The following is a 15,899-nucleotide window of genomic DNA, read 5'->3' as shown; positions in this document are numbered from 1 at the left end:
CTGAGCCGCGGCTGCAGGTAAGCCCAAACTGGTCTCTCCCAGAAGCACCAGGTGAGAGCAGGTGAGGCCCATGGAGGCTAATGGGGATCAGCGAGCTCCAGGGGAGGTGTGGTCTTCCACTTGGAGCAGGATCTGGTCGTGCCAGTGATCACCCCAGCAGAGGCGTCTCGGGCTGCAAATCCCATGCCCAGGGCAGGAAGGGAAGTGAGGGTTGGGAGCAGGTGAAGAAAAGCGGAAGTCGGATGGTGGAAGTCCTTCCTAAAAACCTGCAGGCTAGCATCCTGTCTCATCCATCACGCCCTGATGCCAAGCGCCTGGCTGGGGTCCTGAGGAAGCACCCTCTCTGGCCTGGACTCCAGCACAGGGGGCTTCTCTCTCTCTTTAAAGATTTATTATCTATTTAACTTGAAAGTCAGAGTTGGGCCCGGCATGCTGACCTAGCAGCTAAAGTCCTCACCTTGAACGCCCCGGGATCCCATATGGTCTCCGGTTCTAATCCCAGCAGCTCCACTTCCCATCCAGCTCCCTGCCTGTGGCCTGGGAATGCAGTCAAGGACGGCCCAAACCTTTGGGACCCTGCACCCGCGTGGGAGACCTGGAAGAAGCTCCTTGCTCCTGGCTTTGAATCGGCTCAGCTCCAGCCATTGCGGCCACTTAGGGAGTGAACCATCAGAGGGAAGACCTTCTTCTCTGTCTGTCCTCCTCTCTGTATATCTGCCTCTCAAATAAAAACAAATAAATCTTAAAAAAAAGAAGAAGATTAATACAGCAGTCACAACACCAAGATACAGCTATTCAAGCCTATTGTTTAGAACTCTGTCTAGAAAAACACCCAGGGGGCTTATTGTTCGCTCCCACACAACGTTCCCCACCCTCCGCAGCCCACTCCCTTCTGCCGTTACTCCAGGCCGGTAACAGCCTGCCAGATCCTGCCTGTCTGTCTGTCTTCAAGACCCACGGTCCAGCTTGCACTCTGCCAGGAGAACAGGCAGAGCACAGAAATGAGCACCTGTAAGGCAGGGGCCCCAGATCTCAGCTCTAGCACTTGCCCCTTTCCAAGACAGCCAGGGCGGCACGGAGCGAGTGAGAGAGAGGCGGGACATTCCCTAGGCCAGGCCTGCAAGCTGCCTGGAATTTTGCACGGACTTTCGCGCAGGGTTCTTTCGCAGGAAAAGCAAAGCCTTCAGATGATCAAGGCAGCTTGGGAACCAAGAAGGATGGGGAGCTCCCAGCAAGGCGTACTTTAAGGAGTCATTTGCTCCCCGTGGGTGGATTGGGTGCAGAAGGAAGAATGTAGATGGGACCTGGGAGCCAGCACTGGGCACACTCAACACAGAGCCTAAAGGATTTCCTGCCTTTTTTGCACTGGTCTGACCCTGTTCCCACAGGAATCCCTTTAATGCAAATCTGAATCCCTAGGAGGGAAGCTCCCAGAGTAGATTCTAAATTTTTTTTTTTTAATTTCATTTCATTTCCTTATTTATTTGAGAGGCAGATACAGTGACAGAGTCCTTGACTGCTGGTTCATTCCCCCAGATGCCTGCAAGATTTGGGGTACAGCTAAGATAGAAGCTGGGAGCCTGGAACTCAAACCAAGGAAGGGACCCAATTATGTTAGTGTTTGCTATTGCCATCCAGGGTCTCTGTTAGCAGGAAGCTGGACGCGGGATCTGCAGCCAGGTGCCAAGCCCAGCTACTCGGATGTGAAACTCAGGTGTCTTTACTGTAGGACCAAAAGACGGGAGTTTCTCACTGGGGGCAGGGTGTGGAGAGCAACCGGGACCAGGACTATAGACTGGGCAGCTTGAGAAGTGGGGCAGAGTTCTTTCGGGGATGTCTGGCCCTAGAGGAATGTCGGCTGAGTGGCCTGTCCTAACCTCATTCCTTGGAGAAGGGCTTTCTAGGACCAGCTATGCCAAGTTGCTCTTTGTCTATCTTAGCATCTCCTGCACATCCTTTTCCTTAAAGCCCCACTCTTGCCTATGCTTGGTAACATCCCTACCTAGCAGCAAAGGCCCCCCAGTAGTCCAGCAGCTTCCACCACTGAGGGCCATTCTGTGCCTGCTCCTCTCCCCGCTCCCAGGCCCTCCCTATGGCAAGGCCTACTATTCTGCTGTTCCAGTCACAGATGCCCCAAGAATAGGATGGGACAGGTTATCCAAGGTCTTACCCAGAACTTCACCAGGAAAAAGGCATTGGAGGGTCCCCGTTCAAAGAGCTCCTTGAGGCCTCCCTTCTTCTCTGGGAATTTGTCGTAGATCTGGCGGATGTCCACGGCTTCGAGGTAGGGGTCACTGTAGCTCGGGCTTGACTGGCCGATGTGTACGAACAGGTGCTTGTTGTACTGTGGAGAGGACAGTGGGCTGAGGGAGCCGAGGGAAGCCACAAGGCCGACCCCAAAGGAGCTTGGGGCTGGAGCACACCCACCTCCCGGGCCCTAGTTTCCCCACTGGTAAAGCAGACAGCAAGGGTCTCCTTTTCATTATATTGAGTGAGAGCTTGTTTGATTAATGGACTCTTTGGCCAAAATGTACATCTGGGGATGGGTCTTTAACACAGTAGTTAACAGCTGCCACTTGCCCACACCATACACTGTGCTGCTGGTCTCCAGTCCCAGCTTTACTTCCCATCCAGCTTCCTGCCACCAATGTGGGAGAGACCCAGATGGAGTTCCTGGATCCCAGCTTCAACCTGGTCCAGCCTTGGCTACTGGGAAAGCATTTGAGGAGTGAACCAGCAGGTGGAAGCGCTCTCTCCCTCACACTGGTGAAAGTTGAAAAATGCTGGAGTGTGTTGGTCTGTGCCCGCTGCTAGGCAGCTTCTTCCTGGCACTCCTCTGACCTTGGTAGGTGCTACAGGTCACCCAGGTCAGCAGGCACAGAGGCGGACAAACCCACAGGATGCAGACCAGACACGGAAGGCTTCTTGGCTTCCTGTCTGTTCCCTCAAAGGTAGGGTAAGGATGGGCCAGTGTGCAGGGGCAAGAATGGTGTCTGTGGGCTGAGGGCAGGGTGGGTAGGTGGGATGAGGACAGAGCCTCAAGGGCAAGAGGGAAGATGAAGAGGCATCAGGAGAGGAGGAGAAGAGGAAGGGAGAGGCAGAAGGGTTCACAGGTTTGGGAGAGAGCAGGGAACCTTGATGAAAGTCCAAAGTGGGCTGGGGCAGAAGAGGAGGAGGAGGAATAGGAGACGTTGTGGGAGCAGGTGCTTCCAGAGTGTGGGGAGCTACCGTGTCCGCGTCCTGCTGCTGCTCCAGGAAGGCTGAGAACTCCAACATCCACAGCTTGGAGCTGGCCACGGTGCGGCCCTGCCACGGGGGTGCTGACGGCGCTGAGGGTGACGGCGTGGGTCCTGCAGGAGACTCAAACCCTGCACACAGAGGGAGGGGCATATGGAATCTGTCAACAGGTGCCCTCCCTGCCCACTCCCTCTGTGTCGGCCCAGGGCCCCTTTGCCCTGCAGAGTCTTGCAGGCCAAAGGGGAATTTCTGTCCTAGGCAGGGTGATGGAAGCAATGCTGGGCTTGGGCATCCCTGGCAGGGGAGGGACAGAGCTGATGGAACCCAGGTCTCTGCACAGAACTACATTCCAAGGAGATTGCATCTGGGAGAAGAATTGAGTGAGGAGGGACACAGTGACTAGGTTAGGTTTCCCTCTGAGCTACTTGCAGTCCATGCAGGCGCAGGCTCAGGCTCTCAGAAGGGGCGGCTTGTAAGGAGCCGTAAGTTACAAATGAGTGGGAAGCAGGAAGGCTGGGAACGGGCACTGCAAGCAGAGGCTGGAAAATAGCTGGAAACGCATGACCTGGTAGGACTGGAGAAAGGGGCAGGAAATAGGCTGAACAGACAGCTGTGTGTCATGCCCAAAGGATGGATTTGATCCTGAGACTCGGGAAAAGTGACTGTAGGGTCTAAACAGGAAAGACTCAGCTCTGGGCCTAGGTTTGAGCACATGATGATGGAGCATGGTCCCTGGTGGTTTTCAAAACGAAAAGTAGAGGAGTGACAAGAAGGGGAATGGATGTGACGGTGGCCCATTTTCCTCTGGGGGAAATCTGGGGAGCGGTGGTGCCCTGTGCAGCAGCAGACGAGCATGTGGGGGAGACAGAAGGGCTGGCTGGGCAGAGGGTCTTGTTGGACATAGCAGCTGGGGCTCAGTGCATCTGCCAAGTCATTCATTCTTTTATTTGATGAACCGCTGCTCACTGTGGAACTGCTGTGTACCACGCACAGAGATGGTGCACAATCAGCCCCAGACATGAGCAGTTTGAGACAAAGGAAAGCCTGCAGCAGGTGTGTGTGTGTGTGTGTGTGTGTGCGTGTGCGTGTGTGTGTGGAGGGGGTCGCACGCACCAAGTGCAGGTGGGCAGGCAACAGGAACTGTGGCCTGGAGGCAGGTAAGGTAAGAAGTGGAACGCAGAAAGATTGGAGGGAGCAGAGAGAAAGCCAGGGCACCCAGACAAGTCCTCCTGCAGAGAGAGGGACCCCAAAAGTACCAGGCAGCCCCCAAAGCATCGCAAGCTGGCAAGCAACACAGCGAGATGGAGGTTTTGGAGAACCACAAAGTGATGAGAGAGCCAGGGAGGCAGGAAGAGGCTGCTGTCACCCCTCTCGGCAGGCACTAGGAGGGCCGAGCACATCAGCGCACAGCGAGAGGCGAAGAGGGACGAGACAGGGTAGACTAGACCCAACTGAGTGACTTGCTCCCATGGAGGGGGGGATGACAGGAAGTAGCAATGATGGACTTGGGCAGATAGCAGGGCTGCAGGGGTCAGATCCAAGCCAGGGAGAGGATCCCACCTGCCCTATATAGTGGAAGGTGACCTGGGAACCTCATCAGAGAGAGACCAGGATGTGCTCGCTTCAGCAGCACATATACTAAAATTGAAAGAGGCCAGCCAGGACACGACTAGGTCACCTGCAACGAAAAGAGGGACCCTGCACCTGCCCAGCTGGTCGACTCTGTGCACTGGCCCCAACCATGTGCCAGGCCTCCTCCTACTCCTCTCTGCCAAGTGTTCTCAGCCAGGAAGCTGGGCACTCTGGTGGCCACCCATTTCAGAAGAGTAGGTAAGAGTGGGTACTAAGAGGAGTGTCACCCCAAGAGCCAAGGTACATGAGGCACACAGGCAGGTCACAGGTCGGGACACAGGCATTGCACTTCAACAAGTAACCCCCCTGCCAATTACTAGGGCTGCTGGGGAACAGTGTTCAAGGCCACCCAAGGCACACAGGGGAGCATGCTAAGGACATGGAATGGGGTATCCTGAGACATCTGGTCTGAGCACACGACAAGGCAACATCTAAGAGGGACATACAGGTGTCTAGCTTTTGGGGAGCCTGGGACTCGAGTCAGGAGGTACAGGGGTGTGATGTGGAAGGCAGCAACCATGCACTGCCCACCCACCTGGTAGAGTTAGTGAAGGCTGGACAGGGTAGGGCTGTTGAGAGAAAGGTTTCACACTGTGGAGAGAGGAGGAGGAAGTTAGCTGTGGTCAGTCAGTTGCCCCAGAGCCACCCTCAGTGAGATCGGCCTTGGTGGTCCGGCCGCCAGGGGCCTTGCTGGGCTTTGGCCTCCCCCGCCCACCAGCCAACTCCCTGGTCTGCAGAAGCAGTACATCTGTCAGGAAAGCCAGCCTTCCTGCTTCCCCTCCCTCCTGGGTCAGCCACGGCTCTGACTTCTGGCCCTCCTTCCCTTTGACTCCAAGTTCTGGCCCTGCGTACACCCTGGGCAGCCTGAGGTTTCAGTAAATGCCACCCCGGGGTGTGGACTTTGTAGCTGAGCCATGTGTTGCCCGAGAGCAGGAAGGCTAGTCCCTGGGCTCTAATGCTGTCTGGAAAGGCTGACTCCAGACAGTGGCCCCTTCCCACCTAGGAAGCCAGGTTCCAAGTTTATGGGTTCAAGGTCAGTTCGGAGAGCGGCTTGTAGCAGATGGCAGGCAATACTTACTCATGGGACGTTCCGGCTTGGCCTGGCAAAGCTCCCTGCCAAAACTGGGGGAGGATAAAAAGTGCAGAGTCAGCGGGGCACTGAGCACACGTGGGGAGTGAACACATGGTGGAGACAGAGCAAGGGCCTGGGCTGGGAGTGAGGCTGTGTGTTTGAACCAGCGGGAGCTAGGGGGGAAAGTGAATGTCCTTGTTTAGTTAATGCCAACAAGCTCCAGCAGACTCCCCAAACATGTTTTGGTGGTTGGGAGGTGGCGGGGAGAGGGAGGAAGAACTCTAGGCTATAGAAGGCTGCCCAGGAAGAACAGCAGGTTTGGAGTTATTGCATGCTACATCCCACCTCCCTAAGTTCACAATGGAGGAGGACGCTCCAGGCTGTGTTGACTCTTAGGATCAAGGCCCCCAGATACACTTATTGGTTGCAGCAGCTTATGCTACATCATCTAGAACTGGCACTGCTAGGGCAGTGTGGTAACAGATAAAGCCACAGAGCACAAGGTCTGCTCCCCACAGACCTGGAACAGTGCTACTGGCTTGGCTCATTTGAAGACCCATTTAGGGCTGGCACTGTGATGGAATGGAAGAAGCTCGTGCCTGCAGCACTGTTTCAAGTCCTGGCTGCTCTACTTCCAATCAAGCTCCCTGCTAACTTACCTAGGAAAGCAACAGAGGATGGCCCCAATGCTTGAGACCCTGCACCTACATGGGAAATCCGGAAAGAGCTCCCGGATCCTAGCTGCAGAGTGGCTTAGCTCTGGCCATTGCGGCCACTTTGGCCACTGGATCCTTATGCCCTCCTGCCCCCGGCTCTTCTGCACCATGGAGATGGATAGACACACTCCTGGCTCTCTGCTAAAGGGGTAGGAGGGAGAAGGCTAGGTCTGGTGTGGTCCCTTGGCTCAGAGCAGCCTCACTTACCCCTGAGACTGCTGGATAGCCTGGGCCCCGGGCAAGGGCCACTTTATTGTGGAAGGCCGTGGCCGAGATGATCTGGGCGGACGACATGGTAGCCATGCTCTGCAGGGCCTTGTCCTTAGCTGCCTGATCCTGGGGGAGACATTGGAAGGGAGGGCCTCAGCATGGGTCCCCTCAGGCTGCTGGGGGAGTCAGTGTGGAGAGGGGGCAGACCCGGCCTCAGAGACCCTGGGTTCAAGTCAGGCCATGCTATTCAGTTTCTCTGACCCTGAGCAAGTCACCTGGTTTTCCTGACCAGTTTTCTCACCTGTCAAACAAACACAATGCTTGCCCTGTCTATTTTGTCAGATTCTAAAATGACTTGGAAGGCCAGACCAAACTCTCATGTCATGTCAACCAGGAAGACAGGGGTCTTCGCGTGTTCACCTATCTGTGCCACAGAGAGCCAGCTCAGCACCCAGTCCCTGGTGCAGGAAGAGCTGTCAGATACCTGCTCCGGCAGAACACAGGGAGCACTTCCTGACTACACGGGCAGCCTGGAGCAAAAGCTCCGTCTCCTTTGGATGCCCCCTAGCCCTGTGGGTGACCCCTGTGCTTAAGGCAGCCTGCAACTCCCTGACCCCCTGGGTCAGAATGACAGCAGTCACTATCTGACCTCCCTGGGAGCTTGGGCCCTGAACTACCAAGTCCTTAGGAAAGTCATGATGTGGCACTGGGTGATAAGAACAAGGACTTTTTGTTCCCTTGGTTAAGCCGGGGGTTCCCACCTTGAGCTGGCAAGCCCTGAAGGTCTTCAAAGCTCAGGAGACAGTATTTCCCCTATTTCAAAAATCCTAATGGGAATTACAGCTTTGACCAAAATGAAACCACATGCACAGACTGCAGCAACAAAGTATGCATGTGAAGCTTTATTGGGACTAAACAGCTTGATCATGTCAACTTAGGAGCTCTGACTAGAAATCCTCTAGGATGAATTGGTTTAATGGGGGAAATAAGTGAACCATCACATAATACTTAATAATACGGGTGGGCATATAGCCCAGTAGTTAAAATGTCAATGTTCCATATTAAAGTGCCTGAGTTTGATGCGATTCCTGAATCCAGTTTCCTGCTGACGCAGACCCTGAAAAGCAGGGGGTGATGGGTCAGTAGCTGAAATACACATGGAGTTCCTGGATTCTGGCTTTGGTCCTGCCTGTTGCTGGTATCTGGGGAATAAACTGGTAAACAAGTGTATGTGTTCTCTTTTTCTGTCTTGGCCTCTCAAACAAAATAATAAAACAGAGGGAGAGAGGTGAGCATGTGCTGCAACAGTTAAAATACGACTTGGGATGCCCACGTCACAGAGTGCCTGGGTTTAAGTCCTGGCTGCACTCCTGACTCCAGCAACCTGCTCATGCGCTGTGTAGGAGACCTCCACTGAGTTTCTAGCCCCCAGGCATGTGAGTGAAGCTCTGTCTCTTTGCTTTGCAAATGAACAAATGCTCTTTTAGAAAGGGGGAAAGTGGGGAACATTACAGGGAACCAAGTTAAAGAAGTGTGTTAACTGGGTGGACGGAGATCTGCCTGGAGTGATACAGCAGCCAGGAGGCACTGAGCATGCCAAGAGCGCTTGAGTAAGTATACAGGATAATTTCCACACTCAGAGGAGACTGGGTGCTCACCCAGTGTTCTGACATGTGGCTGCAGCATGGCAGCCTCTTCTCCTGGGCCTGTGGGTTGGCATGTGTGGCAGGCAACAGCCCACAGTGTGTGTGTGTTCCATGAGCACTGAGTCCTATGGTGATGGAAGACCAATTTCAAGGTGAATCAGTGATGAGCAAGCCTGCTCACACTATGGTGTTGAAAACTTAATCCCTAAATCCTATGTTGCTAGTGTTTGGGGTTAAGCCTGTGTGGGAAGTGGTTAGGGTTGTAATGGGGGGGCTCCCCTGAGATGGTACCTGTGCTTTATGAGGGAGAGGGGACGGACCAGCACACTTGCTCTGTCTCAACACGCTATACCCTCTGCTACACTATGCAGCCAGACTGGCCAGAAGAGCCATGCAAACCAAGAGAGTGGGGAAAGCCAGGAGGCTCTGCACAGACTGTGGGGCCAGCTCTGTCTAGACACAGCAGGAAAGCAGAGAAGGCGAGTCCCCAGCCCCCTCCCCAGTGCCCCCAGCACCTGGCTGTACTGCCACCCCTGAGAGGCAGTAGGAGCTAGCAAGGAGGTATGGTCCACCCAGGCACACGTGCACATCCAGGCCTCGCCCTCCAAAAACCAGGGAGAGCTTGCAGACCATAGCAACCAATAACTGCCACATCAGAAAGCCAGAGAGCTCCAACGCCTTGGTGTCAGCAACCCCATGACCCTTCCCGGAGTCCCAATCTAAACAAATGACTGATTCAGGAAGCCATGACCTTGGCGGGTGGGGCTGGAGGAAGTGGCAGTGACATCAGGGGCACCAGAGCCAGGGAGTCGCCAAATTTTGTAGCTGGGTTGCTTTGGGGGCAGCGGAGGGGGTGGTGTGTGGGCAGAGGGATGGGGCAGACAGGGTCTTGTTAAGCCTGTCACTTCACAGAAGGAAACTGAATGGAGCCCCGAGCTCTGTGTACTGCCCTCGCACTCAGGGTCACAAGGTTAGGACCAGAGCTACAACCCCACATTACAACATGAGGATTTCTACCTTACCTTGCCAAACATTCCCCAGCTTAGCTACTTCAGGACCCAGAGCCCTTACAAGTTGGACAGAATCCAAGCACACATATTCATGACAGTTTGCACGTTTTCAGGCCCCTTGCTGCCCTTGCTCCACTCACTGGGAGCCATCCTCAGCCCCTAGGAGAGGACCCATGGACAACAACAGGTGTGACTCCCTGGCGCGAATCCAGGCCATACAGCCAGGCCTCCGAGGGAATTAAATGTTCCTTTGGACACAACACTGGGAAATGTGTCCTCTCCGTCACCTGCTGGGGTCCCAGGGAGAGCAGACCACAGAGGGGACGTGAGGGACAAGCTGTGTTCTAGGGGTCCATAGGGGTAGGGAGCAACAGCTGCGGTCCAGCCAGCTGTCCCAGGCACAAAGGAGCGAGGTGCAGATCACAGCTTGGGGGGGTGATAGGGGACAGCTGGGCTGAAGGCGGCAGGAATGGAACTGAGCGGGCAGTGGGTGTGGCTTCCCGGGACACAAAGGTCTGTGGTTCCCACCTACTCATGCTTGAGACCCAAATGTCAGGACCTCAAATGACTGGGGTGCAAATGCCATGGGGCACAGAAGCCCGTCTGCTTACCAAGCCAGCTGCCCCATGAGCAAACTGGGGGTGATATTCTGTTTAGGAAAGAAAGCGAAAGGGGTTGGTTTGTCAATTCTTGCCTAGTCTAAGACTGAAACTGTTAGGTCTCCCTCCTGAGGGTCTCTGGAGGCTCTCTCATGAACACCCCATGATGGACGGAGAGCTCACTCCCTCCTGGTGCTCAACACGAGGACCCTTGAGGCCTGACCCCTGGGAATCCTCTGTGAAAAGAGGCTCTACACAAACGGGAGGACCCAGGAGGAAAAAGAACTGATCTGGCTGCTTCACGCCACGTTGTCCCCTCAGAGCAGAAGCCAGGAGATGGGGCACAGAAGAGAGACTGTGCCTGGAGCCCAACAGTCACACTCAGGGGCCAGAAGTCAAACAGCAGTCAGCAGCAAGCTCACAGACTGAACTTGGCCTTCCTCAACAGCAAGAGGTACACTGGCTCAGCACAGTGGCCGGCAGCCCCTGAACCCCTTCCCGCTGTACAAGGAGCACCAACATCCAGGGAGCTGGCCCTACCCACCCACCACCGCAGCTAGCCTTACCTTGAGCTTGGCCTGGATTTCACGGGCTTTGCGACGAGCCAGCACCTGGATGTGGCTGGAGACCTGCAGCAGGGAGAGAGGGCTCCTGTCCCGACCTCCCAGATAGCCTGTGTTCCTGGCTGCCCTGACCCTTGGCCCCCTCAACCCACATCTGTGTATGGGCGAAATGAAATCAATGAAGGAATCAGTGGGTCCCATGATGGGACCTCAGCCCTGCTTTGTCCCACCAACCCAGGGTTTGGCAGTGTTTCAAATACCCAATGCCAATGTGTCTGTTGACCTGGAGAAGGTTGGGGAGGGAGGACTGAGTCCCCAGAGGTGCAGGGCCTTCTAAGAGATGGCAGTGGAGACACACACCAAAGATTACTCCTCAGAGCTGAGCACCCACCCTTGGCCCCAGTGACAATGTGCCTGCCCCCCTCCCACCCCGGTAGCTGAGACCTGAGCATCTGTCCCCGGGACCCTCGCCTCTCTCCCCAGGCCTACCTGCTTCCTGGTGCGGGTCTTCCCTGTCCGAAGCTTGATGTAGCGGGCAATCAGCTCATTCCGCCCTACAGAGACACCATAGCTTGTTAGCAGGGGTGAAAGCAGAGATGAGGTGGGCTTTATGAGCTGTGCTGTTCTGTTCTGTCTGTGGGCAGCAGCAACCATGGGAGCAAACTGCTGAGACAGAGTGTCCCCATCTGGGCCTTTCAGGTCAAGTACCAAGAAACCCAGCCTGTCCCCACTTGCAGCCAACTGATGGGCAGTCCTGGGTACTACTTAAACCAGTCCACAGGTAGTACTGAGCATCCCCCAGGGGCCCAGCCTATGTCTGCAGGATCCTGGAAAACTATGAGAAGCCACCATAGTTTCTGTTCTCATAAATCAGATCACCACAAGAGGGTCCCTGCATTTGAACTCACCCCTGGCTAGGGGTGACATACACCCTAAGTGGGGGGGGGGTTCCCAGCCTATGCTACAAACAGGGAAAAGGTGTCCATTCAGGTGTGTGGGGGTCAGGTGACACTCAGACCATACAGGAGAACACTGGACCGGAGAGCAGGGCAGGCCAGTTTGAATGACCGAAGTTATCACCCCTTGGTTCCACCATTACGGGTCAGTGGGTGTAGCACCTGCTTGCTCAGTCCTGCCAGGCCCGGACCTGCCTGCTGTCCACAGAAAGAAGCTGCTGATGCAGGGGGCAGGTGAGACGAACGGGCAGCTGGCCACCTGGGCTGTAACTGGAAAGCCAGCCCTGCAGCTGACCTTTCTCCACTGCCAGGGCTGAATTAAGAGGCCACGTTGAAGAGGACCTGCTTGCCAAAGAGACTGGCTGACCTGGGAAAAGCAGCCTGAGTCAGAGGAAGGAGGGAAGCAGCAGTGGACTTTGGGGGATACAGCCTGGGTGCCAAGTCCAACAAGACATCTCTTCCCAAGGCTTCCCAAGGAGCCTCAGGCTCCTTCAGTCTGCTCCCATCTAACCACCAGCACTCATGCTGCAGCCATAATACACATGAAGGTTGCAAGCAACACCAAGGTGGTACCACCGGGGGCCACAGAGCTGGGAATGAATCACATAAGATCTTAATTAAGGGCCCGACGCAATCGCGTAATGGCTGAAGTCCTAGCCTTGAACACGCCGGGATCACATACGTGTGCCGGCTCTAATCCCGGTGGCCCCACTTCCCATCCAGCTTCCTGCTTGTGGCCTGGGAAAGCCGTTGAAGACAGCCCAAAACCTTTGGACCCTGTACCCGCATGGGAGACCCGGAAGAAGCTCCTGCCTCCTGGCTTCAGATTGGCTCAGCTCCGGCCATTGAGGTCATTTGGGGAGTGAACCAATGGATGGAAGAACTTCCTCTTGTCTCTCCTCCTCTCTGTATATCTAACTTTGCAATAAATAAATAAATAAATAAATAAATCGTTATTTAAAGGTTTTTTAGTAAAATAAAATTATATACATTTATAGGGTTCAATGTCATGCTCAGATGCATATACCACAACGAACGATTACATCAAGCAGTTAGCACAGCTGCCACCTTCAACATGTATCATTCTTTGTGGAGAGAACACTAGCAATTTACTGTGCAATTCTGAAAATATACAATACATTATTCCTATAGTCATATGCTGGTTGCCCCCTTCCCCACCAAAAAACCTTACTTTTCTTATCTCACGGAAGCTCTGAGCTCTTTGGCCAACATCTCTCCATTCCACCCACGCCTAGCCTGTGGGAAGCCCCGAGCTTCTGTGAGCCCCAGCATCTTACTGGAGTACACTTGTAGTGAGATCAGGCTCTATTTGTCCTTGGGTGCCCGGCCTACTTCACCCGTCATCTTCCTCCTCCTCTTAGCCCATGTGCAGGTATTCTCACTCTGCTCAGCAGAGGGGTGAATGCAGGGGAGAATCCCACTGAGGAAGTGCTGAGCCACGGGTGCAAACTGCTTCCTTCCTGGCACCAAGGGGTCCTCCAGAGGTCAACCCAGCCATTCCATTGCCTCCAAGACAGCTGGCATCTAATCCAGGCTCCACCCACAGAGAGAGGAGCAGTGCTGTCTCCCTCACTCATGACAAAACATTAACCATCACCAGCATTCATATGTGCTGGACACTGTACACCCTATCCTTACAAGGCCCTGTATACACACCAATGTGCGGACAGCTCTAACTCCCCTTCAATTCTTTCAACAGCCTTCTGTGCCTGGTATTATCACCTCCACACTATGGACAGGGAGACTCAAGACAGGAGTCTGGAACTCCAGCCAGGTCTCTCTCACACTGCTAGCAAGAGACCCCACAAGCACTTGGACCATCTCACACTACCTACTCAGGGGTGTCAGCAAGGAATTAGGTCAAAGCAGAGCAGCAGGGACAAGAACCAGTGCTCTAATCCAGGATGCAGGCATCACAAGGCATGGTTTAACCCACTGTGCCCGTTGGCTTCAGAATGTGTGTCCTTTAGGACTTCATAACAGCTGCTTTGTCCCACAGAGAACCTGGCTGGGCAGAAGGTCTCCCTGCAAAGGCACCATTCGGCTTCTTCTCTTTGGCTCAAACCCTTCAGTTCTTAGGATCCCTTCAAAAAGAGTTTGGCCCTCACCTTTACCTAAGTCCTGGAGGGGAGCCACCTACTTGAACTTAGGAAGCGGCCCACATGTCTTCTTTCTCTTTCCCGAACAGGGACACCCAGAGCTGGTGGTTGGATGCCAATGGACCCTACAGGATGTAGATACTGGGAGGCAGAGGGGAAGCAAGTAGAAGAGTGTAGGCCCTGAGCATGGTCCCCTGAAGCTACAGTGAGGGCTGGCAAATAGCCACAGCAGCAGAGAACCCCAATGCAAATGAGTCAGTGGGAAGGAAAAAAAGCCTGCTTTCCAAAGTCACAGCTCTGCCACGGGATTCCTAACCACAGCCCTTTCCCTTCTAGCGGCCAAGACCCCAGGCTGGGGAAGGAAGCAGGAGGCCAGCCTGGACATCAGGGAAGGCCAACTGGGGCAGCTGCACATCACAGTGTGGCAGGTGGCCTCGGGCAGCCCCCAGAGAGGGTCTGGGTGCGGCTGGGAAGGACACTGGGCCCATCTGTCAGAAGACAAGTGTCCCACAGCCCTCAGCACACAGAGTTCACATCCATGACCCCACCCTGCAGAGGCAAGAACTGTGGGGACAGCAAGGGGACTCGGACTCACCACAGGCTGCGGGTGGAACATTCCTGGAGCAAGATCCGTGAGAAAATAATTCTGTTGTCTCCAAGCCCTGTGGCCTCACGCCTCTGAGCAGCCAGCCGTGCCTCTCCTCAGCCACACATCCCCACAAGAACTGATACCCTCCACAAACTCATCTCCCGCATGCTGACTCCCTCTCTGCACTCAGCCCTCTCCCAGGCCATAAATGCACCAGACAACATCAAGTTAGCAGAACGCCTGCCCCCTTAAGCCAGAAGGCCGGTGAAGTCAGCCCACACTGTTCCTGTGGGTCAGACCCTGGTGCAGGCAACGCTCTATGAGCTTTGAGGATTAACAAGGAAGGAGTGTGGAGGTGATGAGCCCAGGAGGAGAGAGCTGCACGCAGGGGATCTTTGGTTCCCGTAAACCTCCCTCCAGGAGGAAGAGCCCTTGCAGTGAATCCCACATTGCATTCTTGCCAAGCTGGGGCCCCAGGCGAGGAGGCTGAGACCATCTTGGTCCTGATGGCATGCGGGGGAGGTCCTCTCTGTCCAGAAACCAGCTGAAGCCTTAAACCCCTGAGTTGGAAGGAATAGGCTGTTTGTGAAGACATTTCCAAAGCCTCAGAAAGAAGATGGCCACTGGGCTTGACACCTAAGCTGTGACCACCATTGTCCCTGGTGGTCTCTGAGGCTCCTAGGAAAATCTTAGCCAGGTTTCAAAGCCACTGCTCCCCCCAAGGAGTTTGCCCTGTTCCCCTCCCAAGGAGATATGGGGACCCCTGCGTCTTCTCACAGTCCTTGGTTTGTCAGCCGAGGACTTGCCACATTTTCTCATTAAACTAGGAGCTCCTGCAAGGCAGGAAGGTAAAGAGACTGGAATCCTCGTGCATTGCTTGCTGGTGGGAATGGAAAATGGGCATCAGGTATGAGAATTTCACAGTTTGCACAGCAGTTAAGATGATATATGGAGGGTTGATGTGAGGGCACAGTGGTTTAGCCATTACCCATGATACTAGCAACTCATATGGACACTGGGTCAGGTCCTGGCTGCTTCACTTCTGATCCAGTTCCTTGTTAATGGCCTGGAAAAGCAGCAGAGGATGGCCCAAGTACTTGGATCCTACCATCCATGTGGGAAACCTTGATGAAGTTCCAGACTGTTGGCTTTGGCCTGGCCCAGCCCTGGCTGTTGTCATTTGGGGAGTGAACGAGTTGCTGGAAGCTCTCTCTTTCTCTCAATTTGCCTATCAAATAAATAAATTAAAATTTTAAAAATGATGTTTGGAACATGCTATCCTCTGAAAGAGCACCCAGGGTTGAGGTTGGCCCCGTCCCTGAATATAGCTTCCTACTAATATAGACCCTAGGAGACAGCAGCATTGGTTCAAGTTCTAGGATCCTGGTCACCCACAAGGGAGGAGAGAGGCTTGGATTGAGTTCTGCCTTCTGGTTTCTGTCTAGCTCAGCGCTAACTGTGGTGGGCTTTTGGGGAATGAATCAGCACTTGGAAGATCTCTTTCTGTTTTTCAAATAAAATGAACAAAAATAAACTAGGAAACATTGTC

At 54.3% G+C, this 15,899-nt stretch overlaps 1 protein-coding gene across 7 annotated transcripts in view; it reads right to left on the bottom strand.

Annotated features, from left to right (window-relative positions):
• The window catches only part of TEAD4 (TEA domain transcription factor 4), an 82,647-nt gene that overhangs the window by 7,993 nt on the left and 58,755 nt on the right, over positions 1-15,899 (bottom strand). For 6 of the 7 annotated variants that reach the window (XM_058655895.1, XM_058655896.1, XM_058655897.1 and 3 more), the window contains 7 exons: positions 11,175-11,239; positions 10,689-10,751; positions 6,865-6,993; positions 5,948-6,114; positions 5,405-5,460; positions 3,229-3,368; positions 2,171-2,344 (listed from right to left, as the gene is read on the bottom strand). In XM_058655895.1, coding sequence (XP_058511878.1) covers positions 2,171-2,344; positions 3,229-3,368; positions 5,405-5,460; positions 5,948-6,114; positions 6,865-6,993; positions 10,689-10,751; positions 11,175-11,239 — 794 coding nt within the window. The remainder of the gene's footprint in view (positions 1-2,170; positions 2,345-3,228; positions 3,369-5,404; positions 5,461-5,947; positions 6,115-6,864; positions 6,994-10,688; positions 10,752-11,174; positions 11,240-15,899) is intronic. The other variant, XM_058655898.1, reaches the window with a different exon arrangement.

This window comes from Ochotona princeps, chromosome 27 (assembly GCF_030435755.1).
Source record: "Ochotona princeps isolate mOchPri1 chromosome 27, mOchPri1.hap1, whole genome shotgun sequence".
In the NCBI taxonomy this organism is placed as follows: Eukaryota; Metazoa; Chordata; class Mammalia; order Lagomorpha; family Ochotonidae; genus Ochotona; species Ochotona princeps.
This window is presented reverse-complemented; position numbering and strand designations above follow the sequence as displayed.